Raw genomic sequence first — 26,896 nt, 5'->3', positions numbered from 1 at the left:
CAGACTATAAAGTCACTAATCCTTCATCCCAGTGGTCAACCGCATACTTCGAGGAAAGATCCCAAGCCTCATGTGTCTGGGCAGGTTTGCAGGGGTTCCAAAGTGCTGACTTCGTTTCACCGGTACGACGACGGGAGCGTGAAATTTTCGAAGGACAAATATAATCAATCTCTGGCAAGATTTCTGAGTGGTATGATACTTACAAAGCTAGGTCGCCCTCCGTGGCGAGGCCTGAGGTCTCGACAGTACAACAGTATGGCGAAGGCATAAGATCTCTTTGCAACATCGGTATGGTATTTGCATGGCAATCTGGATATGCCATCTGCAAGCGGAACCCAGGGAATGAAGTTTTGTCACATTGAATATGTTTAAGCAGATATAATTAAATATTGAATGGAAATTATATTCTGATGAATTTAAGTCTTGATATTATCATAATCATATTTTGATTTCTCCCCTTCACTTCATTTTGTCTTGCCGTGCGGCTCATAGTACGCACCAAGGCTACAATGTGTTAGCAGATTCATCCCCAAGGGCCAAAGGCAACTTACGCAATAATGACATAGCAGGCAAACATCAGAGCGCCTTTCAGCCCGATAGCTCTGATGGCAGTGCCCGCACGACTCAGAATCAGTAGGTTGATCAATAAACCCGATCCAACTAATGTCGTGGTTTCAAAGACGTTGAACGCCATTTCAAGATCCCGACCAAGCATCCAAGCTATCAGGACCGTTAATGGTGCGACGCAAAGTGCAATCTGAATCGCTGATCCGACAGCAACAGAAATAGCGAGCTCGAGCTTGTTTCTCATGGCGACTGTGACGACAGTCACGTACTCCGCGATGTTTCCAACCACGGGAAGAATGATCAGGCCGATCAGAGCTTCTGATAGACCACCTTCATGAGTGACATCGTCAATAGTCTTGACGAGAAACTCGGCGTTCATCGACATGAGCGCCGATGAGACAAACAGCACTGTAACAGCAGCTACAGTGCCGCTCGTGCTGGAAGGGTGCGATGGGTGACCCGGTACTTCCGGTCGTTCCATAATAGTCGTTCTCGACTGCGCACTCCCAACCGAAAGGTCCCGCATCTCCGAACCATGAAACTCAGTCCTCGAGCCAGAACGCGAGTGAGATCGTGAGTTCCCCCTGATCGATGCGATAAATTAGCACGACTCGCTTCTCTCTTCCCGCGCTCCTCTTCAGCTTCCGCTACGCTCATCGTATCAAGCGTTGTGCTCCTCGCACGCGTCGGAACTTCCTGGTCTGCAAACCGAATGAGCCTCGCACTATGAGACGTTGAGCCTTGATTTCGTCGGTGTTGGTGATGCTCTGTGTGTAGTGGTTGTAATGGAATTGCTGGGGCTTCGACATGCTTGGGTCTCATCTCATACGCGAAATACACGATGTAGATGACGAGGACTACCAGCGATGAAGCACGGCTCATGCTCAACGCAGCTTCGCTCTTCTTTCCTTTCATATGGAAAGTGTAGTCAAATGCAGTCTGTTCAAGTCAGTAGTTTGTACGAGTTAGGATAAGTGGACTTACAGGAATGAGAATGACAAAGACTGAGACGAAGAGGAGAGCGGCCAGGAGCTCAGACTCTTCCATGCTGCTGTGAGGGTCGATATTGGACATGCTGCTTGCAAAAAGCGCAGAGCCCAAGATAAGAAGAAGGTTCACGAGAACACTACCTAAAATCGAAGCTTGAACGATGCGAATGTGATTATTTACCAATGCAACGCTGTCAAAGTCAGTTCTCAGCCTCACTAAAACTCAATCTCATCTCAACTCACACCCTGCATCGCATTAGCTAAATCTCTCTCAAAGTCTCACAGCAAAACTCACAAGATAATCAATTCAACAAGATTTCCAAGCGTAATGTTCAACAGCGCACCGATCGTATCTCCCGCATCAGCAGCAATACGCTCCGTCGCCTCTGTCAACATGACAGACAGCGGCACGATAGCAATTGCATTCGTCATGAAAATCGCGAGAGGATTAATCTGGAACGAATGCGCCGCCAATCCAATCGGTACAAAAACAAGCAACCAGTTCAGTCTCGATGCAACGACCGTTGATCGAATCTGACCGAAAAATGAGACTCCCTCATGGTGGCTGCTAAAGTCGAACTGCGTACGGTCAAGAGGCGGTGACTGCGTCTCCAAATCATTTGAGTTCGAAATTCCAAGCTGTTGGTATCGAACGCCATCTCCTAAACGCGATGATGCACGAAGCGCTCGTTTCATGGTATCTTTTGGTTTCCTTACAATCAGTTTCTCCCGTCATCTCGTTTAAAAAAGGGGGCTATGCGCGCACCTCGTATACTGAAATCGATGCCATGGTGATTCAGCGGGTCGGGCGCGTCATCTTCATCTTCGCTCGCACTTGACGGTGAGCAGTCATTGTATCTGGTGGTCTCCGTTGCGAGGGAGGGACTCATTGAGGGTGAAAAAGGGTGAGTTCTGTGTAGAAAAGAGAGATGGAATCAAGAATTTGGTGAAGAAAGGGGGGGTCACATAATTTAAAAGGAGGCCTCGCGATAATTTGATCGCTAAAGACGCCGCTAATAAGCACTGTTGTCAATTTACCCCTTATTTCTTAGGCTGGGTACCTGCGACGATAATCCCAAAATTCCTCCTCCCTTGTTTTTAATTGATAACATTGGGGACGGGGACCCCCAGTGGATAAGGATAAGGGTAGCGAGCGAGCGATTTTTTAGCGTCACGAGCAAGATTGATTGATCTGTCTGCATTGCATTGCAGTGCAGGTCATAAGCACCGCCTCTGCGCCATTTATGCCATTCGTCTACTCTTTTAGCCTGTGACTTCTTCAGAATATCTTGCTTTTTACCTTAGAGATCGTTCCATCGAGCTTCTAGCCCCGGAAGAGGGGAGAGAAAACGCCCCCTGGTCAAACTCTCGCGGGAGATGACGGCGCCCCGCATGGAGGGTCCAGGGAAGCTAAGGTTGAGCATTGACGAGGTAAATCGTAATTAAAATCTGTTTAAAACCGAGGGGGCCTGACGCTTTGTCGGTCTCAAGGTGAAGCGTGAGTTGTAGCAGGAGAATAATGCTGATCTTGAGGACACTGAAGATCAACAGGCGTCGGAGACAAATTGATAGTGGTTGAGCCGCTGGAAATAAGCATTTGCCAAGGCTCTTGTGACGCAGCCTCAACGCTTACTTTGCTTCTGTTGGTTCATGTTTCAAGTGCCAAATGCACTGTTATCTTATCTCGCATGGAGACGGAACATGGCTGAGAATCCAATATCATTGATCTTCGAATCTGTTGATCTGTCCACAGCTGATCAAGATAGTGTTTCATACAACGATTGATTGTGACGGTGCCCTCGTGGTGCATTGGCGCATCAGAATTCGATATGCAACACCCTCAATCGGAGTTGCGCTCAACCTCGTTTCGTCGCTGAAGATGCAGAGAGAACCGACAAAGTTGAAATATAGTAAATAAGTTCATATACTATAAGTATATATTTTCAAGCTACCATAGGATGTCATCCGAATATTCGTTCATTGGCTGATAAATGCAGTAACGCAGCCTTGTCCTTGCAAACTCACTTTCTGCCAATGACAAACCCTAATCTCCAGAGCAAACTCGTCCAAAACTCTCTTTTATGATATTACTGAATATCCTTCAATTGGTCCCTAACGCCACTTCACGACAGTCCCCTCTACTAAAGTTAGATGAGGAGAAATCACAAGTCGATTACGTAGACGACTCCACCAAAGCCAAGCAAACAACGCATCCACTCGGACAGTTTTCGTTGTCCGATGTCTCGCTGCAATCCCAAAGAATATATCTTGAATCGTCGATTGGGTGACGTCTGTGGCGACTGTACGCTCTGGCAAATCCCGATGCATCGACTAACCTCGATATCGGACAATGTAGAATACCGATATTTATAATGAAAAGGCCGATTCCGAGAGACGGTAAAGTCAAAGAAGAGAAAGTCGAGTATATAATAAGCTATCACATCTATTTTATATCCTGAGGGCAATTCCAACTTATTTCAGATTTGAACAACCAGATACAGATCACCATGTCTTCAGTCAAAGCCATCATCTTCGGCGCAACAGGCGCAGTCGGACGTGCTGCAGCCCTAGAAGCCCAATCCCGCGGTGCACAGGTCACACTCGCCATGCGAAACACCCAAAAACCCATCCCAGGCTTCACACCAGAACTTGAGAAGAAACTAGGCTTCACTCGCGTCCAAGCCGATCTCTCAGACCCCAAGTCCGTCGAGCGCGCCGTATCTGAATCAGGAGCAACAGTAGCATTTTCATACATACTCTTCGAAGCAGAAGACGGTCTTTTAGAAACATACAATGCTATGAGAAGGGCTGGTATCACGCATGTTGTCCTGCTTTCTTCGTTTTGTGTTACGGAGAATGGAGGTGCCAAACCTTCTTCTGAGGCAGATGAGATCCTGGCTGTTGTTCATGGCAAGGCTGAATTTGCACTTGCTGAAAGTGGCCTTGCTCACACTATCATACGTCCTGCGTATTTCTCAAGCAATATCCAGATGCTGGAAGATTGGGATGAGGTCAAATCAGGACAGCTCGAGTTGGCTCATCCCGACGCACCGTTCGATTATCTCGCCCCCGAAGACGTCGGCGTTCTCGCAGGTACACAAGTCGCAGCAACTCCTCCCTCTGGAGAATTAGTCATATCACAATGCGGACCAGAGTTGCTCTCCCAGCGCGCAGCATGGAAAGTTGTCGGCGAAGGTCTGGGGATGGATATCAGCATCAAAGAGATCAACAGCGATGAACACAGAGAGAAGCTCAGATCGAGAGGTTTTCCGGAGCCGTTGATAGAGTCTGCTGTTGAGAGATTGGCAAATCTTGCGCGTGATCAAGAGAGTTTGTATGAGCCGGAGACGTATAGAGAGGCGTCGATGAATTTTAGGAAGTATACGGGTAGACAGCCTACTACATTCAAGGCATGGGTTAATAAGCATAGAGAGGAACTTTTAGCGAACTAGACTTAGATACAGGTTGAACAAGTGGCTATAAATATCATTCCAAACCTCAGACATTGAATGGATAGTTTGACCCTTGTTCGTCAACACCATAACTTAGCGTGCAACCAAGCTAATCTCACAACCTTATCTGATATCACCATCACAACGCAACCAATCAAGCCTCAGTCAAAAGATCTAACGCCAAGCCCTTCCTGTCAGTAATCTGCTGCAACATTGTCAGCCTCAAGTGGTCAACGCAATCTCAGCCCGTGCTCCCAGTGAAACCCGCTCAAGCCCCAAGGTGTCAATAATCCGTATCACAAAATTGGACTACAAAGGATCTACAACACGTAGTGCGACGAAACATCAATCCTTGAGACCGCCTCACCGCCTGGTTTCATAGCGTGACATGGTGTACCTGTCACATCCCCACCCCAGTAAAGAGTGACTTGCGAAAATACGGGCCTGTACTCAGTAAACTTTACCTCTTGAACATCACGCGACCATCACCGCCAAAGAATAACATCACGAACATGAAAGTAAACGGTAGTCAAGTATGCATTTGTTCAAAAAGAAACCTCTAGACGCTATACACAAATGATCCAAGAAGCAATACCCCAGAAAGAACCATGCCATAGCGACCGTGAACGCAGTCCGCATTCCCCTTCCGCCGAAAACTCCGAGTAGGTAAAGTTCAAGCCTGGTTATTCAAGCCAGAAAAACTGATAAAAGAAAAATGATGACATGGATGTTTTATCCGGCCCGTTCCCCTTTCTATCACGCATCGTATCGTCGCCCTTTTTACAAAGAGAAAAGTATATCGAAAAAAGAAAAAGAGATTATTATTGTCGCTGTTCCAAGATTCGAGAGTGAGACCCACGTCTTCATCCATCCGGGGATAAAGGAACTGGGGGTTGTTCTGTCGTGATGCTTGATGATGCAATGTGTGTTGAAGGTACACACAGTTTAAGCAAAAGGTTTGTTTCCCAAAAACGCCGGTTTGATGCAGATATAAAAAATGACATGCCTATGCGGACAAAGAGTGGTAGCGCCAGAGACGCTGGCGCTCCAGGGCCCACCATTGGGCTATGGGTATGGCTTCGTTGGCCCACTGCGCGGCTTCGTCGCCAAAGGCAGAACGGACTTCTGTTTCGAGCTCTTCGGGTGACCACGCAGCTACGGGTTTGAGCTCCATGGGATCGTTGACGGCGTCGGTGACTCGATATTCGATGACCTTGTTGAGGGGGATGACCAGACGCCAGGGGACGTCAGCGGAGGTGACGCCGAGCATGCCAGCGCCCGAGTTGACGACGGAGAAAGTCCAGGCTCGTCGATCACCATCGGTCTTCTTGTAGGGTCGGATGAGGGATTGACCTTCATAGTCTTGGACGAGATCGGAGGCGATGTGGGTGTCCTTCTCGCTGAGGGAGCCGCTGTTGATGAGGAGGTCGAGGATGGTCGGGAGGATAGAGATGGTGGTGGTGTTGGCGTCGTATTGGACTCGGGGGAGGTGGGGGTGTCGGAAGGTGAGGCCGACTCGGTAGTTGGAGATGAACTGGTTCTCGTATGTACCCTCCTTGCCAGCGCCGTCGTCCTTGAAAGAGTGGCCGTGATCACCGGCGAAGACAACAAGGGTCTCGTTGGCAATCCCTTGGTCGTCGAGGAGATTCATCAAGCTGGCCATCCATCCATCGTGCCAGCGAAGGGTGTTCAAGTACCTGTTGAAGTTGTCGTGCACCTTGTTCATCCCGGTGTGAGAAACGTAATCGTAGTAAGGAGTGCCCTCGGGAAGACCCCAAGCGTGGTGAGTAGTGCTGGTGAAGTGAGTCAACCACATGCGCTGGTTGTTGGCGGTCGTGTTGGTGATGAAGTCTTGGAGATGGGGCATAAGGATGGGCTCGGGGTAGGCGAAGTAGTTGATCTTCTTGCCCAAGACGTCCGACTCGTTGAAGCGCCAGTGGTGCTCGAGCTGCTTCTTGGTGATGATGTGTTCGAAGCCAAGCTTTGCGTCGAACTTCTCTTGACGATCGTACTCTTCAATCTCAGCCTCGAAGAGAGCAGTCTTCCACTGCAAATCGCGAAAATCGGCATCATCAGAGGATGTGTTGGTCTTGACCTTGTTAAGCATGCTGAGAATCTGAGGAAGGCAAGGCTGGTAGCTGTCGGTGTCGGCTTCGGCGAATTTCTCAACAGGCATGGGATAAGCACCGCAGTGATTGGCACAGTAGCTTTTGGTTGACATTGTGGCGGCGGTGTAGGCGGTCGCGACATTGATGCCACCGAAACCCTCCTCCGCTTGATCGTGCCATGTGTAGTTGGGCTTCGCATACGGCTTGCCGTTCTTGTCGGTGAATCCTTGCTTCAGGCCAGTGATCTTCTCAATGTGAGGCATCATCCAGGACAATCGCTCGTTGGCCGCTTCCTTCTCCTTGTCGCTCTTGTTGAGATCCATGATCAGGCTGTGAGTATGGGAGCCTTGCTGCAGAGGCCAGAAGTCTGCACGCAGACTCTCCATGAGAATAAACACAACATGCTTAATTTTGACGTCACCATTGCCAAGCGCCTCCTTCAGTGTAGGCAGAATATCGGTATCGAGGTTGGTGATCTTTAAAGGGTCCTGGACGGGGTTGTAGTAGGGATCCTTCTCTTGCAGTGAGACCTGGGGACACTTGTGTTCGGAAATGATAGTGCTGCCCTTGCTAAGTGAACCGTGGTAACCGTTCTTGAAACGCTTGGGATCGAATCGGAAAAAGCCACGGGGCAGGTCTCCCTTCTCGGGCAACCAATCGACAGAGTGATTTCGGTACGCCTCACCAAGAGGGCTCATATCCTTGTTGACCAAAGGCGCCCAGCCTCTGAAATAATCGCCCTCAGGTTGTTTCCATGTCGAATTGTTGATCAAGTCGGGGAACGGGAAGGCGTTCTGGATCAAGCTTCGCTGCGCTTGACAGAAATCGGGCTCAGGAGCGAAAACATCGAGCATCGAAACAGGGAGGGTGATTGACAACAAATCGTACGGCTTGGCAGGTCTAAAAATCAGCGTGAGCATGAGGAAAAGAGCGAGAGCAATTTTCCACAGCCACGAGAAGAATGGGATTCGCGCAAAGAATCGAGCAATCTTGCCTCGAACGGTGGCAAGCTTCTCTCCGCCCGCACGCGGAGGGTTTTCGGCGCTGGATCGGAAATCCTCATCCATCGAGTATGTATCGGTCGATTCGAGATCGGTATCGGCATTCTTGAGAGCTGAGTATCTACCGCGCTGGATACCAGGAATTCGCACGCGAAAGCTTCGGAAGTAGGAGTAAACTAGCGGGTGAAGCAAAACATTAGTGGGCGGACCAGCAAAGCCGACATCGCAGACACGAACCTGACAGGATGTTGTCGCCAATTGCGCCAACGAAAGCCCCAAATGCGCGGTAGAAGAATCCATGGATGGGAATGGCGATAATGAGCAGACCAATTCCGCATGCTATCACGGCTTCGCTGCCGCTGAAAAGAACCTTGAGACCCTCCTTGCTTGTAGCGTAAGCTGTCGCATCGCGCCAATCGAGCTCTCCACCGGTCTTAACGAAGAAACCAAGCTGCGACGCCGAGCCGCCGATCGAGATAAGTCTGCCAAGTCGCGAAAACGTCAGTTTGCATGTTCATCTCATCTCAAATTGGGGGCCATCGCAATCGATCGCCGAGGAAATGACACACGTAGCAATGGTACCCAACAGACACCCTATCCAAGCCCACGGTGTCTTGGACTGACTTAAAAACAGCCTCGCTATGCATATCGCTAACAAGTCGAAGAGGAAGAAGGTCGGTAGGTATAGGATAAAAGCCGAGGCTGGCACAGTGAAGAAATGTGTCCACAGATGTAGCAGTTTGCTGGCGATTACCGAGACGAAGAAGACGCCGAAAACATAGGATACCGAGAAGAGGAAACACATCTTGCCTAGCGTCCTTGCGCGGTCTGTCGTTGAGAAGAGACTCAGACGCAGTGGCCGCTTCGCTGATTGTTGAAAGGAGGGAGGGCGGGCGGCGGCGCGCACGTAAACGAAAAACGACAACGATGTTGATTAGAGATTTGTAATGGGGGCGGAAAAGAGAGAAGAAAAAGGGGGGGAAGGGGAGGGAAGGGATCGGGGAAAAAATGAAGAAAATGATGGAAATAAAACAGAGCCAAGAAGTCTCGTCTGTCTCCCCCCCAAGCTAAAGAGTCTAACGTTAGCACCGTACAGTTAATGACTGACAGGGCCGAGGTGTGTCGTGTGTCGCAATGGAACGAGCTGGTCTGGACTTGGGCGATTTTGCACCTTCCTTTCCAATGAGCGGGAGAATGTGGGGTAGACACCATCAAAAAAAACATGCAGAGCACAGAGCTCGAGGCCAAATAAGAAAGGGGTCGCGTGTTCAGGGGTCAGTGGCACTCCAAAAGTAGCTCATTAGCTCCTCCGCGGCCAGATTATTAGGGGCTCGTTTTAGCAGGGTACAGCCCCGCCAATGGTTTTTCTAGGGAAGCCCTTACAACACAGGCGCCAGGGTCGCAACGTGGCTAATACTGTATGTACTGCTCGTCAAAGCTTGGTGTGCACCGCCAGTGTTGTGCAGTTGGCGGAACAAAGTGACCGGCTGAAATCACACAATTATGGCGCATCTCTTTTGGTCGAGCTACATCAGCATGCAGTCGCCGCTGATGGGCTTGAGGTATTGTTGTGTTTCCATGCTACGCCACTCGACAACCCCCAAGCATCCATGGCGTGCATGTCAAGGGCCGCCGGGGCCGTAACAATGCTCTTCCGCGGTGGGGTAGACAGGCTGTTTGTGGTAATTACTGCGTGGCACGAATCCCAAATCCTTTAGAGTTACTAGGCTGAAGAGTATTTTACACCGCGAAACCGCCCAACGTAATCAATCTGCATGCACCGCCACCACTCTGCACCACTCGTCTACAGCCATTCATTGCCTTGATTTGGGGTGTTCCTTTAAGCGGGGGTGATTTATTTTATTTGGCAATGCGCCTCTCGGACTGTTTCGATCTTCGATTGGGATCGTCTTTTTGATGGATTGCATTGGATTACATCCTGTCTACCGCGGTTACAGGATTAAAAACTTGGAATGCTTGGCACAGTAAGCATAAACTAGATCCTTCAGCCCTTCATAATCCGTCATCTTATGTATTATTGCCGTTACCCATCTGGCTGCGGGATCGACCGTTGCGATGCATGCCTACCTGCCTAGCTGCAGGCTACAGTTTCATCATGTGCTCACCGATGGATGAATCCTTTAACGTCTCCCATTTTACGGCCCTGGCAATATAACTGGTCGTGTCGTATATCCTTCTCCCCATGGCTGACTCGTTGGGGTTGAGAGTTCGCAGCGGGTCCCCGTAGCACGCACCCTTCTAGCGTGCTTCTGTCATAAAAAAAGAATCAGAGCCTTTCCAACGGCGGCAGTTCACCTGCAAAGGCTGCATTGACAAGCGGGGCCCTCTTCTCCTTTTTCGGTCAACACCAGGTTCCAGCCTCCAGGCGATGTCGATGGTCGACGGCTCGGCATTGCTAACCGTGAAGGTCATAACATGTTCCCAATGTCATTTCCGCCAATACGAGCATCTCCATCTCATAGACTTTCGATAGCCTCCTCCTTTGTGTTCCGTGATCCGAGAAAGAGGCGGTACACGGCACACGAGATAGACGATCAACCTCCACTCCACTGTCATGCCGCTGGAACAAGCCATGAAACACCTTGTCCCTTGTCGTATCTGACGATCACTAATTTCTCGTTACATAACCGACGACCGAGAAAACAAAAACAGACCAAGTCAATGTGTACCTGGCAGACTTAGCTCGTAAAGTCGAGCTATTGTTTTCTCTTGGTAATTGAGCACGCGACACATGATTCAAACAATACGACGTGGTCGGATGTGCCGAGACTTTTAGTCACTCAGAATGGCGACAATTTGCTTGGTACGAGCGTGGCCAACATTGGCACATGGACAAGCTTTTCTGGTCATGCACGGGGAGTTCGCTAAAAATTCTCACCACGCTAGCACATATTTTGCTGTTTTTGTCAGCTGTAGGGTAGTTTTTAACTCTACGTCACCTCAACTACCAACAAGACATGATGATGGTCCATTCATGTGTCATTGAGTCTGTTGCAAGCTTTGAGGAGCTTCAGTTACATCTGCATCTATTAAATACATCAGTTGGGGCATGTGTTGGTCAAACGATTCAGGTAGAACATTTAAAACTATAATGCTCTAATGGCTGAGCATGGAGTGATATATTGACATTTTTGGTATACTGATTCACATGTTCTTGGACATGATCTGACTCGATGAAAATTAGAGATGGCTAGAATGATGCCGACCTCCGGCAAATACATTCTTTCTAAGTATAAGCTGAACAGACTCAAGAGAATCGAAGATTTTGTTGCAGAATGCGTTGAGATCAACGTACCATTCAACAACCCAATTACTAGGTTCTACGCATTCACCCACAAGGCTGGCGTCCATGCCAATGCAATCCTCAACGACCCGTCCACGTGTGAGATCCTCAAGCCCGAGGATGTCGGTCTATAAAGATACGTGCACTTCACGTCGAGACTCACGGGATGGAACGCCATCAAGAGTCGTGTTGACCAACTTTGTCTCAAGATGACTGACGCCCAGATTGAGGAATGTACGGCTAAGCTTGAGAGCATGGCGGATCTCAAGGTGATGTCACTTGATGAGAGCGATGCCCTGATCAGAAGCTTTCACTTGGAACTACAAAATGAAAATGGAGCATAGGTAGACCAAAGAAGAATAAGGGTGCTGGTGTCCTTGTGAACCACTGAGCCTGGCGGGTTTAAGCCTGGGAGGTAGTACCTCATATAGCACTTTGCATTAAGGTATATTGGTCTGCGAAAAAACTTGGGAGACCAGCGCTCTGGCCTTGTCAATTGTTAAAAGTTTTTCTTCTTATCTATGCCCTTCAAACTGGCTTAGCTGTGCATGGGAGCTTCTAATATCTTAGAACCGCTGCCTGGCCTGCCTAAAATACCCCCACATTCGCACGTGATTTCGCGATCGGTTTTCGTGAATTGACGAGATTAAACAAACAGCTTCCTACGCATCTATTCACGGAAGAATGTGGATATCAACCCCCAAACGGCTGCTGGTATTGCGTATAAATAAGTACAGCGCGTCTGCACCAAATCAACTACACCGTAAACTTCCAATATCTCAACTCAATCGCGTCGCCATGTTCTCTAACAAGAAACCTGACCCTCCAACCGTCGGCTGCTATCCGGGCCTCGGCATGAACCTTCGGTATCATAACTACCATCATGAAGGCGAAATTTATCCAACTGCAATTCACTACAACTCTGTCGGGGCTGAATCTGATATGCTGCTTGTGCGCGAGGCTGCCATGATGATTGTGATGAATCAATTGACCGACAAACCTGACTGGCATGTAAAGGTATGAATGAATGCATGAAACATCGAATGGAGAATGAAGCTCATCAGATCAAAGGTCTTTGATGAAGCCATTACGGAGAAATGGATCCAAGAAGCCCTTGCACTTCCGGTTGATCCTTTGTACGACGAGATTGTGCAACATAGGAACCCCGGATTCAGAAGCGGTGCTGGTTATGGACCCGACAGACTCAAATATATTCTAGATCGGGGCTGTCTCGAATATGTGAGAACGCTCAATTGTATCTTCCGTTCCGTGCTTATTATTTTAGTGTATCGAAGAGCTTCGTGTCAAGGCCAAGTTCTTTGAAAAGACTGGTCTCATACCAGCTTTGGATGCGAATGCAACGGTCATCAAGTCAGATACCTTCATCGACAATACCCTCCATGAACGTCTCCGAAACGCTTTTGCAAAGCTCAAGGATGAACAGAAAGATAACCCAGATTGGCATCCTCGGACCAATGACGTGGTCCAGAACCTAGTACACCCTTCTCTTTATCCTCTCGTGTATGGACGTTCTCGCGTATTTCGCGATGAGGTAGTTGGCGTCGAAGATGCGGTCGACAAATGGAGCGGCAAAGGAGAAGTCATACCTAAAAAGCCGGCCGACGTCCCATCAGGCTACGATAATCGCTACCATATAAATTGGGCGGTGAATGGTAGCGATTCGCATAAGCTGTTTTGGTCTGATGCCTACCAGTGGCTCCCGTCCAATGTCAAGCTCATGGATGATGGAAGCGTCAAGTTGACGAGCTACATCAACAATCTGCATCCCAAACATGGTGACATTTATGAGACGATTGAGAAACTCATTGGAAGAGCTCTTCCCGCCTGGGATCACAGTGTGTCGTTTGTAAGAGACTGGGACATCGTCTCCGCTGGACGGACCAAGGCTCGCTTCCCGCGCCCTGAAAATCCCGAGTAAGTTACAGCCATTTACTGGAGTTAGACTGGGGAAGGACCACTAACGCTCGTAGTGACGACAACGAGGCAAACTGGACCCCACGAATCGATGACTGGACGCCTGATGATGCAGGGGAGGTTGAGTATGAAGACGTCATCAGAGATGCAGATGGCGATCTCCTTTATGACACCCGCAAGAAGAATGCTTGGGAAGAGATCAGAGAGCCCGTTCAACCCGAGGCCCCCGAGTTTAAAGCATGGGACTATGGTGTCAAGCCAGGAATGTCACTACGCGAACGATTCAAGGACCTCCAAGTCATCGTCAAAATGGCTTCCATCGAACTCACACCTGACAAACCGACATTTCCCGCCGGAGGGTGGCACGTAGAAGGCCAAATGAACGAGCACATTGTCGGCACAGCCCTTTACTACCTCGACTCAGAGAACGTAAAGCCCAGTTATCTGCAATTCCGTATGCAGACTGACTATTACCAAGAGGACTGGAATATCGGCCAGGATGCTTTTGGTTGGATGGAGCAAGTTTACGGCACCAATCTAAGAGGCGGAGATTGCCTTCAGCGTTATGGAAAGATTGAGACGAAGCAGGGTAGATTGCTGGCGTTCCCGAATGTCTTCCACCATAGAGTTTCGCCTGTGGAGTTGGATGATAAGAGCAAACCAGGGCATCGACGGTTCATAGCGCTTTGGCTTGTTGATCCAAGAACGAGGATTATCAACACAGGAAACGTGCCGCCTCAGCAGAAGAGTTGGTGGTCGGAGAGTGCATTTAGGGGCTTGAATGAGGAGAGTGCGAAGAACATTCCAAACGCAGTCGCGAAGTTAGTGTCTAGGGGAGAGCGAGAGCACTCTGCTCTGAAAGTTGCGGCCGAGAGTGGTAATCCCCTTCCGGAGGAGCTGGTACACATGGTCCAAACTGAGGCTGATGAGTCGACGATGCCGATGACGTTGGAGGAGGCGAAGGAGCATCGATTGAAGCTCATGGACGAGAGGACTAGTTATCAGCGTGACGCGGAGCAAAGTTGGTCTGGTATCCAGTATAGTTTTTGCGAGCATTGACCGTTGTGTTGAGCTTAATTTTATGCTTATTTCAACGATCAGACTTTGGGTTTTGGTGTAGGTTTAATGGACGTTATGCAGCGTTAGATACTTAAAGAGTCTAAAACAACCTACAAGGACACTGGGTTCATTATCCGAAGATGTGGCTCTGGAGTAATTTACAACGTGGTATAGTGAAACCTGGAAGCGGTCAATGAGAGGAGTAGGTTTTCAGAGTGAAAAGCTATGGAAAAGTGTATACAGCAGAGATTATTTGTGACTATCATCAGAGACATAACTGTCGTCAAAGACAGGAGCTTTAGCTAGGTATCAATAAAGACAGGAGACTGAATGTTGAAGACTTTGGAAGAGATTAGAGAAATGAAGGCTTAAGATAGAACGATACATTTACATATCAGCTAATCAGACGCTGATGCCGTTATTCAATTCAAACGATCCGTAAACAGACACGACCTGAGTTCACATTGCCACAGCTCAGAAGCAATCCAGCTTCTCGGCAACATCCTCTCGAACCTCAACAGTTGAAGTCTCATTCCCGTCATCGAAGAGAGTACCAATCTCTTCCAATGAAAGACCTTTAGTCTCAGGAAACATAAAATAAACAACAGGGGCACCAAGGAGTGGCACGATGACAAAGACAAGGTAGTACTTCCACCCGACCTGAGCGAAGGCGATAGGTGCAGGCTGCGTATAGACTAGCAGCATATGTCAGTCATCTAGTCAATTTCTAAAACGAGTTTCACTTACTCAGAGTCATGGCGAACAGGCCAATGACAGAGTAGCTAACGCCCTTGGCGCGGATGGAAGTGGGAAAGATCTCGGTGCAGTAAATGTAGCTGATGGCATCGATACATGTGGCATAGAAAGTAACAAAGACGAACAGGAAGAATACACCAGCTGCGTTGATGGCGTGGTTGTTCTTATTCTCGGCGGCAACAGCGACGATGGCTGCCTCGCCAGCAACCATCAGTGCACACCCGACCTGGGTATGATCAGTATTTCCATGCCGTAAAGGGGATCAGGATGTAACACGTACAAGCCCAACAGTAAGCATAAGAATTCTACCAAACTTATCAACAAACATAGCGCCCACCCAGTTGAGCAAAGCCGCCCAAGCTGTATACACTCCGTAGAGGAGGAGTGGGAGGTAACCTGTTAGACCGAGGCCGTTGTACAGAAGGACCTGGTAGTTGTTGATTACAAGAACTCCAGTAGATTGGGCAATGCACCTAGAGATGGAATCAGCTCACGTTCGAGGCATGCTGTGGCTCATGGTGCTTTCAGTTTACTTACTGGACAAATATGCCAATGAGGAGTCGCTTGCGATAGGAAGGTTTTCTCATGATGCCGACAAATGACTTGGGCTCACTTGACTCAAGTGTCAACTGGGTCTTGATAGCGCGGCACTCAGATTGGGCCGCTTCATTGTTCAGGTCGCCCGGTTGATGGTGGAGTTTGGTGAGGATATCGAGGGCCTCGGTCCCACGGTCTTGCGTTACGAGCCACCTGGGAGATTCTGGAATGAACGATGATCCAAGACCAAGGATGCCGGGAGCAACAGCTGTGAGCGGGCCATGGCGTCAGTGATGTGATACTCGAAATGTAAAGCTTGCTCTTTACTAACCAGGAAGAGCAAGGCAGAGGCGCCACTGCATTTGAGGATTGGTCGCAAAGTAACAACCGAGTCCGGTCCAGGCGGCAAAGTTCTATAATGTGAAGATGGAATCAGCCATGATGAAACAGATTGGGAGCTGAGGGTTTAGAGGGAACTGACATAGCCGAGGACGAGACAAAAACCATGAGCTCCGACCATGCGACCACGGATGTGTGGCGGAGCAACTTCTGACTGGTACAGAGGGATGATCACATTCATCATGCCGGACCTATAAGATTGATTAACGTAAGCTCTGGGCTTTATACGCGAATAGCGTAGTTACGCTCTGAACCTACCCAAGACCATTGAGGAACCTGCCCACAAGCAACATAGCAATATGTACAGCAGCAGCCTGGAATATGACCGAAACAACACAAACAGCGCAGATTCCCTGGATAGCCCTCTTTCGTCCAAATTTGTCGGCGAGTTTCGTCATAAGGAGGCAGCCGATGATACCTCCAGCGGAGAATAGGCCGTTCGTAGCTGGGATGAACTCTTGTTAGCAAATGTCTTGATGCCTTGCTTGAGTCTTTCGTACCGCCGATCATTGAGTTGGCATAGTCTGCACCGGGGCCGGTGAGGTTGAGACCGAAGTAGGAGAAGAAAGGGGCAAGGCCGAAGACCGTGCCCATGATGGAGGCGTTGAAGCCATAGGTGAAAGAGCCAAGAGCTACGAAGAATACAAGTGCGAAATTGTATCTCGTCGCTGGGATCGATTTGTTGTTCATGGTTGCAGCCATTTCGTCTCTGCTGCTCCTGACGACGGTTGCTTGTTTGTTCTTGTCTTGGAGTCAGGGTTGCTATCTTGAGATGCTGCTGCGCCGGAAAAATCGCTTTCTGGAGAAAAGCGACTGCATCTATATATGCAGAAGATCTGGGGATGCGGGTCTCTCCGCGTCTGGGGTAACAGATCGTGGGGAAGTGATCAAGGGATTTCTCAACATGACCTTAGGGCAACTTGGGCAAGGGGCCGTCCATAGAGGATGCAGATGCAAAATCAGAGGGAACCAAACCAACGGCCTCTTCGGCATCTCAAGAAGCCGCCTCTCAAACACGGTACCAAAATAGGTAGTTAAGTGAGTGAGGCGGCGTCTCGGCTTTTTAGGCCCAGTGTTAGTGCGATTTAGTTCAGCCACATTTACGACCTCCAGGTAGAACCTTCTGTCAAATAGTGGAGGATGTCATAACATTTCTCGATTTTGGTGACTGGCCGATAGACCTGTGAAATTTGTGATCGACGCGACAGCCAGCACTACTTGCACAATCATGAGCAACTTCTCTTTTCCCGAGTTTGACGACCTTCCAGTGGTAAAAGGTCAGCCAAAAGGATGTCTCTGGGGCATTTTCGACGTTGATGGTCAGAAAGACCAACTGGGAAGTAAGTAGGGCAGAAAGCAAGTTCAGGATCAAGATATCCCGCGCTGTTTAGTCACAACACAAAGATAGCTACTACTGGAAGAGGAAACGAAAGGCGAAATCGAAACTGATAATTAAACTGCAGCCCTGAGACTCCTCACCAAGGAAGTTGTACAGAAGGCGAAAGACGAGATACGAACCGGGACGCATGTGCAGCTCGACTGGCCCCTCCATAACATTGAGTTCCCAGGTTTCGGACGAATTCCACTACAGCACACCGTCAAGGACCTTGCTGAGGAAGGCTTTGTCGCCTTTGACGACGTTATTTCTTTCAACACGCAGACAAGCTCTCAATGGGACAGTTTAAAGCATGTATGTTCCAGCGGTCTTCACGCGTTTTCATTTAGTATAAGGTTAACAAGTTACCCAACTCGACAGTTCGGTAGCCAGAAGACAGCAGTCTACTACAATGGCTGGACACATGATCAGCTCAAGACCTCAAATGATCTTGGCATTCACAGTACGTGCCGCTTGACCAAGACTAGTCTCCTTGATCACTACTTACCTTGTCTCAATACCAGAGATATGTGACAGAGGCGGTATAGTCGGTAGAGGCATTCTCGTAGACTGGGTACGTATCTGTGTTTAACCTGTCTTATCCTAGCTAATCACTCGACGAAACTAGCTGAGCTGGTGGGAGCACAAGAATCCGGGCATTGAACCACCGTCAGCCATCAGCTGTCACAAAATCCCAGTTTCGGAGCTCGAAGCTACGCTCGCCTACCAGGGGACAGAGACAAGACAGGGAGATATCCTCATCGTGAGGAGCGGTTTCGTGAGATGGCACAAGTATGTATTCACAGCCCCCTCTCAGCAGAAGAACAAGTCTGACAGAGCTCTCTTCTTCCAACAGCAACGCCAAGGCCGATATTCGAGCTCTAGGCACCGAGAAGCAGCATTATATGATTGGATTGGAAAATAATGACGAGACGGTCAGATGGCTGTACTCAAAGCACTTTTCGGCAGTGGCTGGCGACACCATGGGCTTCGAGGCATGGCCGTACCCAGAAGATTGCTGCTTACACGAATGGCTTCTTGTCCAGTGGGGAACACCGATCGGCGAGCTTTGGGATCTGGAGGCACTGGCAGAAGAGTGCAAGGCGCATAACAGGTGGTCCTTCTTCTTAGCAAGCGCTCCATTGAGAGTGGTTGGTGGATGTGCCTCGCCCCCCAATGCCATCGCTATCCTGTAGCTGGCTAAAATAGTCATTTGACGCCTAGAATCAATAGAAGGTCATGAGAATGTACTATTGATCGACCGTGCAGTAAAAGAGTGTCTAGAACGAGCCCGGGGGCAAAGGTGTAGACGAAGTGAGAATTATTTGGCCTGGGCCGGGTAGGAAAACTGGCATTGTCACAAGACTCAACTCCAGATTACTCAGTCAAGCCACAATTCAGATAGTTGATTACTGGAATTGGCAGCTTCCTTCTAATTGATCCTAGAAGAGTAGTCGTAACATAGTTTGATCGCCATTGGCCACCCGGCATATCACTAATTCACTGTGATGCCGCGGGGACTGGGCTAAGATGCCGTCTTCATGGTACCCAAATGCACCGAACCATTGTTCCCAGTCAGAAGCCGAGCCCGCCGCGGTAGCACTGCACCCTTCCATATCCTCTGATCCATCTACAACAGCAGTGACTTGGATAAAACTATCGCTGTTGCTACGATGCTAACCTCTCCTCCTGGCACAGAAGATTTACCTTTGTGACAAAAACAGCACATCATAGCGCTTGTATCAACAGAACCGCCACCAGAACAAAACTTTCAAGATGGGATCTCAAATAAATCGTCGTCCTGTCCGTGTGGCATCAGCATCAGGCGCCATCACAGATATGGTTGAGAACCTGGCAGAGCTCGCAAAGAACGCCGATGTCGACTTTATCGTCGGAGACTGGCTGTCAGAGTACAACATGGCAGCACGCGGAATGCTCAAAGCACAGCGTGCTGAAAGCCAGAATCTCGACTTTGCTCCTGCTTTCGAACAGCAGTTCGTCGACTCCTTCCAGTGCGCCCTGCCAGACTTGTCTGCACGAAAGATCAAGATGGCTGTCAACGCCGGGGCATGCGACACAGAACTTCTGTATCAGCGTATACAGAAGATCGTCGAGGAATCTGGAACAGACCTTCGAATTGTCTGGATCGAAGGAGACGAAGTTCTCGACACGGTCCAGCAGTACGTTTCTGAGGGAGCGAAACTTCGAAACATCACTACGGGCCAGTCTTTTCAGGAATGGGGACACAGCCCGGTGTATGCGCAGTGCTACCTAGGCTCACGAGGCATATCACAGGCTTTCATAAATGGGGCTGACATTGTCCTCTGCGGTCGCGTGGCGGACGCAGCTCCAACCATGGGAGCTGCTGCATATTGGCACGGGTGGTCTAGCACACAGTACCAGGAGCTCGCACATGCCTTGATCGCGGGTCATCTGATCGAGTGTTCTTACTATGTCACCGGTGGCAACTACACCGGCTTCAAGACACTCCCTCGGGGCAAAAGTCCCTTGTTAAATCTGCCCATTGCCCGCATTCAGTGTGATGGTACCTTCTTCATCGAGTGCCACCACTCGAAAGACAGGGGCGGCGAGGTATCTGTCAACACGTGCCGCTCTCAGCTGCTCTATGAGCTACAGGGCAAGCGATACTACAACTCGGACGTGGTCGCCATCGTGGACCAGATCAAGATGGAACAGGCCGGTCCTGATAGTGTCTTTGTACACAACATCGGCTTCGAAAAGCCTCCGCCAACGACAAAGGTCGGCTTGACTGCCCCCGGAGGCTACCAGGCTGAGGTACATTACTTCATCGTGGGCCTCGACGCTGAAGAAAAGGCTGCTCTGTTGGAGAAACAGCTAAGATTCTACCTCGATGTCGAGTCTATGTCCAAGCTTGCTTTTACAGTCAGTGGGGCCTGCCAGCCCAACCCAGTATCCCAAGACGCCGCCACTGTTGATGTGAGGGTCTTTGCCCAAGCACCTGAAGCCGATGCTCTGTCGCCGTCCAACTTCCGCAACAAGTGCTGGAACATAGTCATGTCAACATACCCCGGAGCCACCTTTGCCGTCGATGACCGCCAGGCATTTCCGAAGCCTTACAATGAGTACTTTGTCACTATAATGCCACAAGCCCTTATCAGGCAAAGAGCTCATCTTCCTTGGTGTGAGCGAGTGGTCGACATTAAGCCACCAACTGATACAGTTCCTTATGTGCATCGGCAGGAGATACAACCAGTGTCTGAACCACAACCGCTGCTCTCCTTTGGGCCAAGCATCATGGCACCGCTAGGCTACATCGTGCACGCCCGGTCCGGTGACAAAGGTTCAGATTGTAATATCGGCTTCTTTGTCCGTCACGAGGATGAGTATGCCTGGCTGAGGTCCTTGCTCACTGTGGACCGAATCATCGATATTCTACAGAATGATTATAATGGAGGACGTGTCGAACGATTCGAGCTGCCAAATATCCAAGGTAAGTCGACCCTCAAGTTCGCCACTCACTGGCAGGGACCACTAACAAGTCCGTTCTGTAGCTGTTCACTTTCTGCTCAAAGATCATCTGGACCGAGGTGTGGCGGCAAGCTCGACTTATGATGTGCTGGGAAAGAATGTGGCTGAGTATCTAAGAGCAAAGCATGTGCCTATCCCAAGAAAGTTTCTTGATCGCGGAAGGATTTAGTCTTGTGTTTTTAGTGAGAGCGCTTTTAAATATTTCTTCGATGCGGGAAAAGTAATTCATTTTTTCTCAGCTGAAAGTAAATATATCAGGAATATAATCCTCAAGCAAGAGACTTTGGGCTGTCAGATCCAAGAATTGATGCGGCGAGAAAGTCTCAGCTGAATACAGAGGTGTAGGTAACCAAGAGGCTACCACGCCCTGATCGGCATTTTCATGACCTTGCCATCCTTGAGAATCCTCTTGAACGTCATCTCGACTGTCTTCTCCTTCCTGATCCGCCTCCTGTTGAATAGACGGATAAGCTGGCGCTGGTTGATTCACCAACCCTGAAGGTTCAGGCTGTGCATACTCCCGCATTCGGTTTCTGATCATGGCAAAAAGGCGGTACACCCACCTTCCAACAGGCCAAGATTCCTGTAGGACTTCGAGGCCTAGCATGCAAATGTCTGAGCGGGCTTCGGCTAGACCCTTTCGGACTTGGAAGTTCTCCAACTCCCTTGATTCGCAGAGCGAGAGGAGATGCATAGCTAGAGCGTTGAAAAGGGCTGGTATTCTGCCAAGGGTGATTGTCAGTCTAGAACCACGGTGGATTGATTTCCATCCAGTTACTACTCACGTGTGTATTTGGCATAGCCTCCCCGCTGAGTCTGCCAAGATATCTTCTGTTATACGAGTGATCTCATTCGCTGCATCAAAAGCTTTCCGACGGTTTCCCCATCGGCAGTTCTCGCCGGTCTGATCCTCATTCTGTGGACGACAAAGAAGTATGGTAGCATAGCTGATGGACCGAGTTAGTGCGAGGGCCAGGGCCAAGTCTTAAACACAGCGGTACCCACCACGTTGCCATTGCAAGCATAGCGGCCCAGAGGCCTTGTTGATCTGGACCAAGACCCCTGTAGACCATTGTTTCTGGGAGCTCTGAACGAAACTGTTGAAGATCATGCTCCAGATCTTCAGATCCTTTGCTCGAATCTACAGGTTTGGAGGCTGCATATCTGGAGGACAGAATACCACCGACTGGGGCAATACAGCTAGTCAGCTGGGTGGCCAAAAATAGTTATACTGCTGGTGTAACTACGTACATATCTTGGATAAATGGGCCATATATATAAAATAGGCGGTAAGTTCAGGCCTCTCGGAGCTAACCACGCTCTCGAGATCCTCTTCTGTTGGCGCCTCAACATCCCAGTCTGAATCCGATATGTGACGAGGCTTGCCGATTGAGCCACTAACAAGGTTCTCCCGGATCTGGATCAAGTTCAGTCAGCAACAGTCAATCGTGACGAAGGAACTTGGCGTATACATAGATAGACCACCAGATTCTCTTCCACCTTGCCGCCGTATTAGAGTCCACGGACGAGTTTTGAGTTCTATTAGGGAGAAGACAGGGCGGTTAGTTTGTGATAGAGATAGCCAGAACAAAAATAAGACTTACGATCGATGCATACCAAGACTCGTTGCAAGGTTCGATGTTATTCCCAGCCAATGCCACGAGTCCTTGGGATCATTGGGGCCTCCCCACCAAAAGCTCATCAAAAAGGTGCCCAAAATGATATCAACTTTGCTGGGCTCCTGATCTGCGTCGTATAGAGCCTTTGCTTGATGATAGTAGATACTCCGCGCGCCGTACCGGCTGACAGATCCGTTCTGTTGGAGGACATCTGTGGTGCAGATACTCACGGCGACCATGAGAAGGGCGCTGAGAACTATCAGAGAAGTCTCGCCTGTGTCGGTGGCTCTGCGAAACGAGGACTCGTCGAGTATAGGAAAGGCTGGGTGAAAGGCCTCAAAGTAGCAGTCGATGAGAAGGTGGAGTGTTTCGCGACATGGGAAGTACAGGAGACGTTGAGACTTCAGATGGCTGATCTGACATGTCACGATATCTACTCGGGAGCGCGAATCGGGTTCACCATCGCCGTGGCAAGTCAAAGGGAAGTGCAGTCTGTGGGGATGAATTGACGAGCTGGAAAATAAGGGCCCGATGACATTGTGAACGACATAGCTGAGGCTAAAGGCCTCACCGAGAAAGGCAGTCCTATTGGTGTCGGTGATGGTTGATGTGGAGTTGTTATTTGCACTATTTTCGGCGATGCGGGCATAGAGAAAACCAGGTGATTCAGGCGTGTCTTGCGTGGTAGCCGTGCTGTTGATGTTGGCGGCGTTGGTGTTGCCATCTCCTGAGTCGGCAGCCACAAGAGTCTCGTGAGCGTCAGTGGCGTCGAACTCTGCGCCTCGATGAGAATTCGACGGCGACGCCAGTGCAGGGAGATGGACTATATGCTGCGGCGATAGAGATATCGGTGGTGGGTTTGAGGAAGTTGACGAAGACTGTAGTGTCTCATCAGCCTTGTCCACGGTGGAGGGCTTGTTTGGCCTGAGCCGTCTGTGACGCGGGTACTTGCCCCTTCTCGACTCAATGAGTTGGCAATCTGCCCCTGCGGAATCGCAATTGAGACAAGGGACACCGTTTGGTGCTAAACACCTGATCTTGCGGGCATTGCATCGGCGACATGCGACGGCAGTACGGACGGGCATGGTGGAGAGTGAAGACAGGGGAGGAGGCAGACATGATGCGAAGGCGGCTTCTTAATAATGATGCACCAACCTGGCTCTGGCGGTCTACATGGATACGATCTGAAGACCCCGCGTCTAGACTAGGGAGATCGGGTTTAGACTTTAAGCTAGACTTTTGCGGTGGTGTAGCTCCGCCACTAATAGCCCCATTCCCCGAATGTCGAGAAGCCGTGCCCAAGAAGCCGAAAGTCGTCCTTGTCTTGTCTCGCGGCTCGTAACCAGTCAAAATACTCCAGGTATATCAGTTAGTCCAAAGGCTTGTGTTCCAGAGCGCCTCGATATTTGGTACGAGGACTCCCTACCACAAAGCCATGACCGACACCACCCCGCGCCAGATCGCCCTTGTCACTGGGGGCGGGTCAGGCATCTCGCTAGCCTTTGTCAAGAAGATTCACGAGGCCGGTTACCATGTTCTAATCGCAGACCTTACTCTTCATCCCACCGCCTCGACATGGATAGGCTCACTGCAGCCAAGCGATGCAGACAGGGTCAAGTTTTTCAAACTCGACGTCACAGACTGGGCTCAACTCGAGGCAGCATTTGACTACTGCGTGAAGATTTTCAACGGCACACCTACCGTCGTGGTACCTGGAGCTGGTGTCTACGAACCCTCAAGCAATTCCTTCTGGGAAGACCGAGATAGCGACTCGAGGTACAAGGTTCTCGACATTAACCTCGTGCACCCTATTAAGACTACACGCATTGCTGTGCGGAGGCTTGTCGAAGCCGATCTTCCGGGAACTATAATCCATCTGTCGAGCATTGCTGCCCAGAGAGCAAGTATCATCACTCCGCTATACACTGCTTCAAAGCATGCACTGAGCAGCTTTGTTCGAGGTATGGCACCTCTTGCCCAAACCTCGGGAATTCGGGTCTTGGGAGTTGCACCAGGGTAAGCTACACATATATATATCTTCCCTCATTGATTTGCCTCATCTAACATGCGCGTTTCAAAGAACCGTGTCCACACCACTATTCTCAGAGAAACCCGAAGCAGCCAAATTTCTTGACATGGAACGAGATTATCTCCTGCCGCCTGATGCTGTGGCCAACGCCATGATGGCTCTACTCACTCAGACTGAAGAGTTTGAGCCAGGCACTATGTTAGAAGTCTGTCATGAGACGGAATGGAGGAAGGTATCTCTTCTTGATGACCCTGGGCCGCAGGGCCCTGCTAGTCTCACTAGTAGGAAGAAAGATGCAGTGAAGGATATCTACAAGTACCTGGCTCCTGGAAAGGCCTCAGCAGATGGTATTACAACTGACTAGCAATGGAGGTACGTGCCTATGGATGTATGAACCTGCTTCAGTATCCCGAACTTAGGCAATGATGCAATTACCTGCTCAGTCCTCATGTGACTCTATGAGTATCGCTGCTCTTACGTTTGAAGCCGCTATGTCTGCAATTTGCCATTGAGATAGGATAAAATGCGGTACCCTAGATTCCTGCTGATTCAGATAAAAGAGCCATTGTGTATGTATATTCGTCTACAGGGGCTTGCAAATAGCAGGTGTCACATAAAGGGACTGGATTAATTAGATTTTAGAGTTTCGGGACCATAATCACAGTGGGAGATAGATTGGCGGGAATTGGCTAGTCCTCAATGCTAAGAAACATCCAGTACTTTCAGTCTCATCTAGAAAATACACGATCATTTTTCAGGGAGTAACAGAATTGTATTTGCTCGGCTAATTACTGTAGTGGCTTTGCATGTCTCGAGGGGTAATGCCCAGTGGGACAGACAAATAGCTAACCAGAGTGATTGTGGGCAAGCCAAGATGCCGCCTGTAAGCTGAGAAGCCGGGGAAATTAAGACGCCGCGTTAATCAAGATGCCGCACGAGATGCGCGTCCGGACACCGTTGAAACACCGACAGAAGCAAGCCAAGTCTAAGACAGGATTTCTCATTTAAAGGATTTGAAGCAACCTAGAACCAGCCCCCCAGTACACTCAATAGAGATTACTATCGACTTTTTCCTCAATTGTAAAAGATGCCTCGTTCCAATATTGAGTTTGCCACATCTGACGGTGTCACCCTTCGAGGGTGGTTTTACCTGCCATCAACAGCAAATTTATCCAAGCTGCCATGCTTGGTCCTCTGCCATGGCTTCTCCGCATTGAAAGAAATGGATCTTGACGCTTTCGCCGAACGCTTTACCAACCGGCTCAAGATGGCCTGTGTAGTTTACGACAACAGAGGACTCGGGGACAGCGATACCGGGCCAGGCCAGCCGAGACAAGAAATTGTTCCTGACCTCCAGGTCGCCGATGTATCCGATGCCATTACCTTTGCCCAGTCGCGGAGTGAAGTCGATCCAGAGAGGATCGGCGTCTGGGGAAGCTCTTACAGTGGCGGGCATGTCCTCCGCGTTGGGGCCGTTGATAGACGCGTCAAGATAGTTCTCTCTCAGGTTCCGTGTCTGAATGGATGGGACAACTTCAACCGGCTTGTACGGCCAGATTTTGTAGAGTTCATGGAAGGCGAATTCCAGAAAGGTTGGTCAATGTCCCTAACAGTTAGTTACGCGCTTCTCATTGCTGATCCTCGTCTCCTTTTCTAGACCGACTCGAACGAGCGGCCGGAAACGCCCCGGCCACAGTCAAGGTGGTAGACGAGAACCCTCTAGCACCCTCTGCACTCCCCACGCCTGATAGCTACGACTTCTTCCAAAAGCTCTGGGCTCCCAAGTCAGCATGGAAGAACGAGGTCACGCTCAAGTCGCTGGAGCTCTTCCGTGCCCACGATCCATCAGCGTGGATCCATCGCATCTCGCCAACGCCGTTGTTGATGACAGTCGCGGAAAACGATGTTTTGACGCCGACGGACTTAGCTCTCGAAGCTTACTCTCGGGCACGGGAACCAAAGCAACTCTCCATCTTACCAGGGGGCCATTTCGATGCTTATACTGGGAACAACTTTGAACGAAATGTGACAAGGCAGATCAAGTTTCTTAAAGAGTATTTGGGAGTTGAAGATATCTAGCTTTGTAACTTACCAAGTTCTCTCGGCTGATTTAAGCTGTCAGACACAACTTGCGTTATCTAAGGCGACGAATTGATATAACCCTCTGTGTTGAGACTTAGATTCTTTCATACAACAGAGCCATTGTTTAAATTAGACGCGCAAGTTCCAAACGGTATAGTTGAAAGACTGCTATTT

At 49.6% G+C, this 26,896-nt stretch overlaps 11 protein-coding genes; 7 read left to right on the top strand and 4 right to left on the bottom strand.

The window, feature by feature from the left end:
- Positions 1-464: 464 nt before the first annotated feature.
- Positions 465-2,446, bottom strand: FFUJ_10971 (related to Ca2+/H+-exchanging protein, vacuolar; the record flags this gene model as incomplete). XM_023569815.1 has 6 exons in its annotated part: positions 465-504; positions 552-1,151; positions 1,277-1,506; positions 1,552-1,747; positions 1,852-2,218; positions 2,323-2,446. The coding sequence occupies 6 exons, from the start codon at positions 2,444-2,446 to the stop codon at positions 465-467; spliced, it is 1,557 nt and encodes a 518-aa protein (XP_023437235.1).
- Positions 2,447-4,063: 1,617 nt separating this feature from the next.
- On the top strand, positions 4,064-5,008 carry FFUJ_10970 (related to NmrA-like family protein; the record flags this gene model as incomplete). Its single annotated transcript, XM_023569814.1, has 1 exon — positions 4,064-5,008. The coding sequence occupies one exon, from the start codon at positions 4,064-4,066 to the stop codon at positions 5,006-5,008; it is 945 nt and encodes a 314-aa protein (XP_023436976.1).
- A 1,006-nt stretch (positions 5,009-6,014) lies between these two features.
- Positions 6,015-8,922, bottom strand: FFUJ_10969 (uncharacterized protein; the record flags this gene model as incomplete). XM_023569813.1 has 3 exons in its annotated part: positions 6,015-8,293; positions 8,355-8,599; positions 8,687-8,922. The coding sequence occupies 3 exons, from the start codon at positions 8,920-8,922 to the stop codon at positions 6,015-6,017; spliced, it is 2,760 nt and encodes a 919-aa protein (XP_023436975.1).
- A 2,402-nt stretch (positions 8,923-11,324) lies between these two features.
- FFUJ_10968 (probable homocitrate synthase, mitochondrial precursor) lies at positions 11,325-11,765 on the top strand (the record flags this gene model as incomplete). XM_023569812.1 has 2 exons in its annotated part: positions 11,325-11,543; positions 11,631-11,765. 2 exons carry the CDS (start codon positions 11,325-11,327, stop codon positions 11,763-11,765), a joined length of 354 nt encoding a protein of 117 aa, XP_023436974.1.
- A 454-nt stretch (positions 11,766-12,219) lies between these two features.
- FFUJ_10967 (uncharacterized protein) lies at positions 12,220-14,415 on the top strand (the record flags this gene model as incomplete). XM_023569811.1 has 4 exons in its annotated part: positions 12,220-12,438; positions 12,493-12,660; positions 12,707-13,356; positions 13,413-14,415. The coding sequence occupies 4 exons, from the start codon at positions 12,220-12,222 to the stop codon at positions 14,413-14,415; spliced, it is 2,040 nt and encodes a 679-aa protein (XP_023436973.1).
- A 474-nt stretch (positions 14,416-14,889) lies between these two features.
- FFUJ_10966 (related to sugar transporter) lies at positions 14,890-16,809 on the bottom strand (the record flags this gene model as incomplete). XM_023569810.1 has 8 exons in its annotated part: positions 14,890-15,110; positions 15,163-15,397; positions 15,452-15,644; positions 15,709-15,976; positions 16,040-16,121; positions 16,190-16,298; positions 16,366-16,552; positions 16,608-16,809. The coding sequence occupies 8 exons, from the start codon at positions 16,807-16,809 to the stop codon at positions 14,890-14,892; spliced, it is 1,497 nt and encodes a 498-aa protein (XP_023436972.1).
- Positions 16,810-17,335: 526 nt separating this feature from the next.
- On the top strand, positions 17,336-18,678 carry FFUJ_10965 (uncharacterized protein; the record flags this gene model as incomplete). XM_023569809.1 has 6 exons in its annotated part: positions 17,336-17,447; positions 17,571-17,797; positions 17,864-17,945; positions 18,007-18,056; positions 18,111-18,274; positions 18,339-18,678. The coding sequence occupies 6 exons, from the start codon at positions 17,336-17,338 to the stop codon at positions 18,676-18,678; spliced, it is 975 nt and encodes a 324-aa protein (XP_023436971.1).
- Positions 18,679-19,258: 580 nt separating this feature from the next.
- On the top strand, positions 19,259-21,161 carry FFUJ_10964 (uncharacterized protein; the record flags this gene model as incomplete). XM_023569808.1 has 2 exons in its annotated part: positions 19,259-20,954; positions 21,016-21,161. 2 exons carry the CDS (start codon positions 19,259-19,261, stop codon positions 21,159-21,161), a joined length of 1,842 nt encoding a protein of 613 aa, XP_023436970.1.
- Positions 21,162-21,227: 66 nt separating this feature from the next.
- FFUJ_10963 (related to cutinase transcription factor 1 beta) lies at positions 21,228-23,696 on the bottom strand (the record flags this gene model as incomplete). XM_023569806.1 has 6 exons in its annotated part: positions 21,228-21,714; positions 21,778-21,939; positions 21,998-22,178; positions 22,244-22,409; positions 22,465-22,531; positions 22,597-23,696. The coding sequence occupies 6 exons, from the start codon at positions 23,694-23,696 to the stop codon at positions 21,228-21,230; spliced, it is 2,163 nt and encodes a 720-aa protein (XP_023436969.1).
- Positions 23,697-24,046: 350 nt separating this feature from the next.
- FFUJ_10962 (related to 15-hydroxyprostaglandin dehydrogenase) lies at positions 24,047-25,004 on the top strand (the record flags this gene model as incomplete). XM_023569805.1 has 2 exons in its annotated part: positions 24,047-24,627; positions 24,692-25,004. The coding sequence occupies 2 exons, from the start codon at positions 24,047-24,049 to the stop codon at positions 25,002-25,004; spliced, it is 894 nt and encodes a 297-aa protein (XP_023436968.1).
- A 723-nt stretch (positions 25,005-25,727) lies between these two features.
- Positions 25,728-26,719, top strand: FFUJ_10961 (related to hydrolases of the alpha/beta superfamily; the record flags this gene model as incomplete). XM_023569804.1 has 2 exons in its annotated part: positions 25,728-26,232; positions 26,298-26,719. The coding sequence occupies 2 exons, from the start codon at positions 25,728-25,730 to the stop codon at positions 26,717-26,719; spliced, it is 927 nt and encodes a 308-aa protein (XP_023436967.1).
- Between the last annotated feature and the right edge of the window lie 177 nt (positions 26,720-26,896).

The sequence above is a fragment of the Fusarium fujikuroi genome, chromosome FFUJ_chr10, assembly GCF_900079805.1.
Source record: "Fusarium fujikuroi IMI 58289 draft genome, chromosome FFUJ_chr10".
Taxonomy (NCBI): domain Eukaryota; kingdom Fungi; phylum Ascomycota; class Sordariomycetes; order Hypocreales; family Nectriaceae; genus Fusarium; species Fusarium fujikuroi.
The sequence above is the reverse complement of the archived record's forward strand: the minus strand, read 5'-3'. Positions and strand labels throughout refer to the sequence as shown.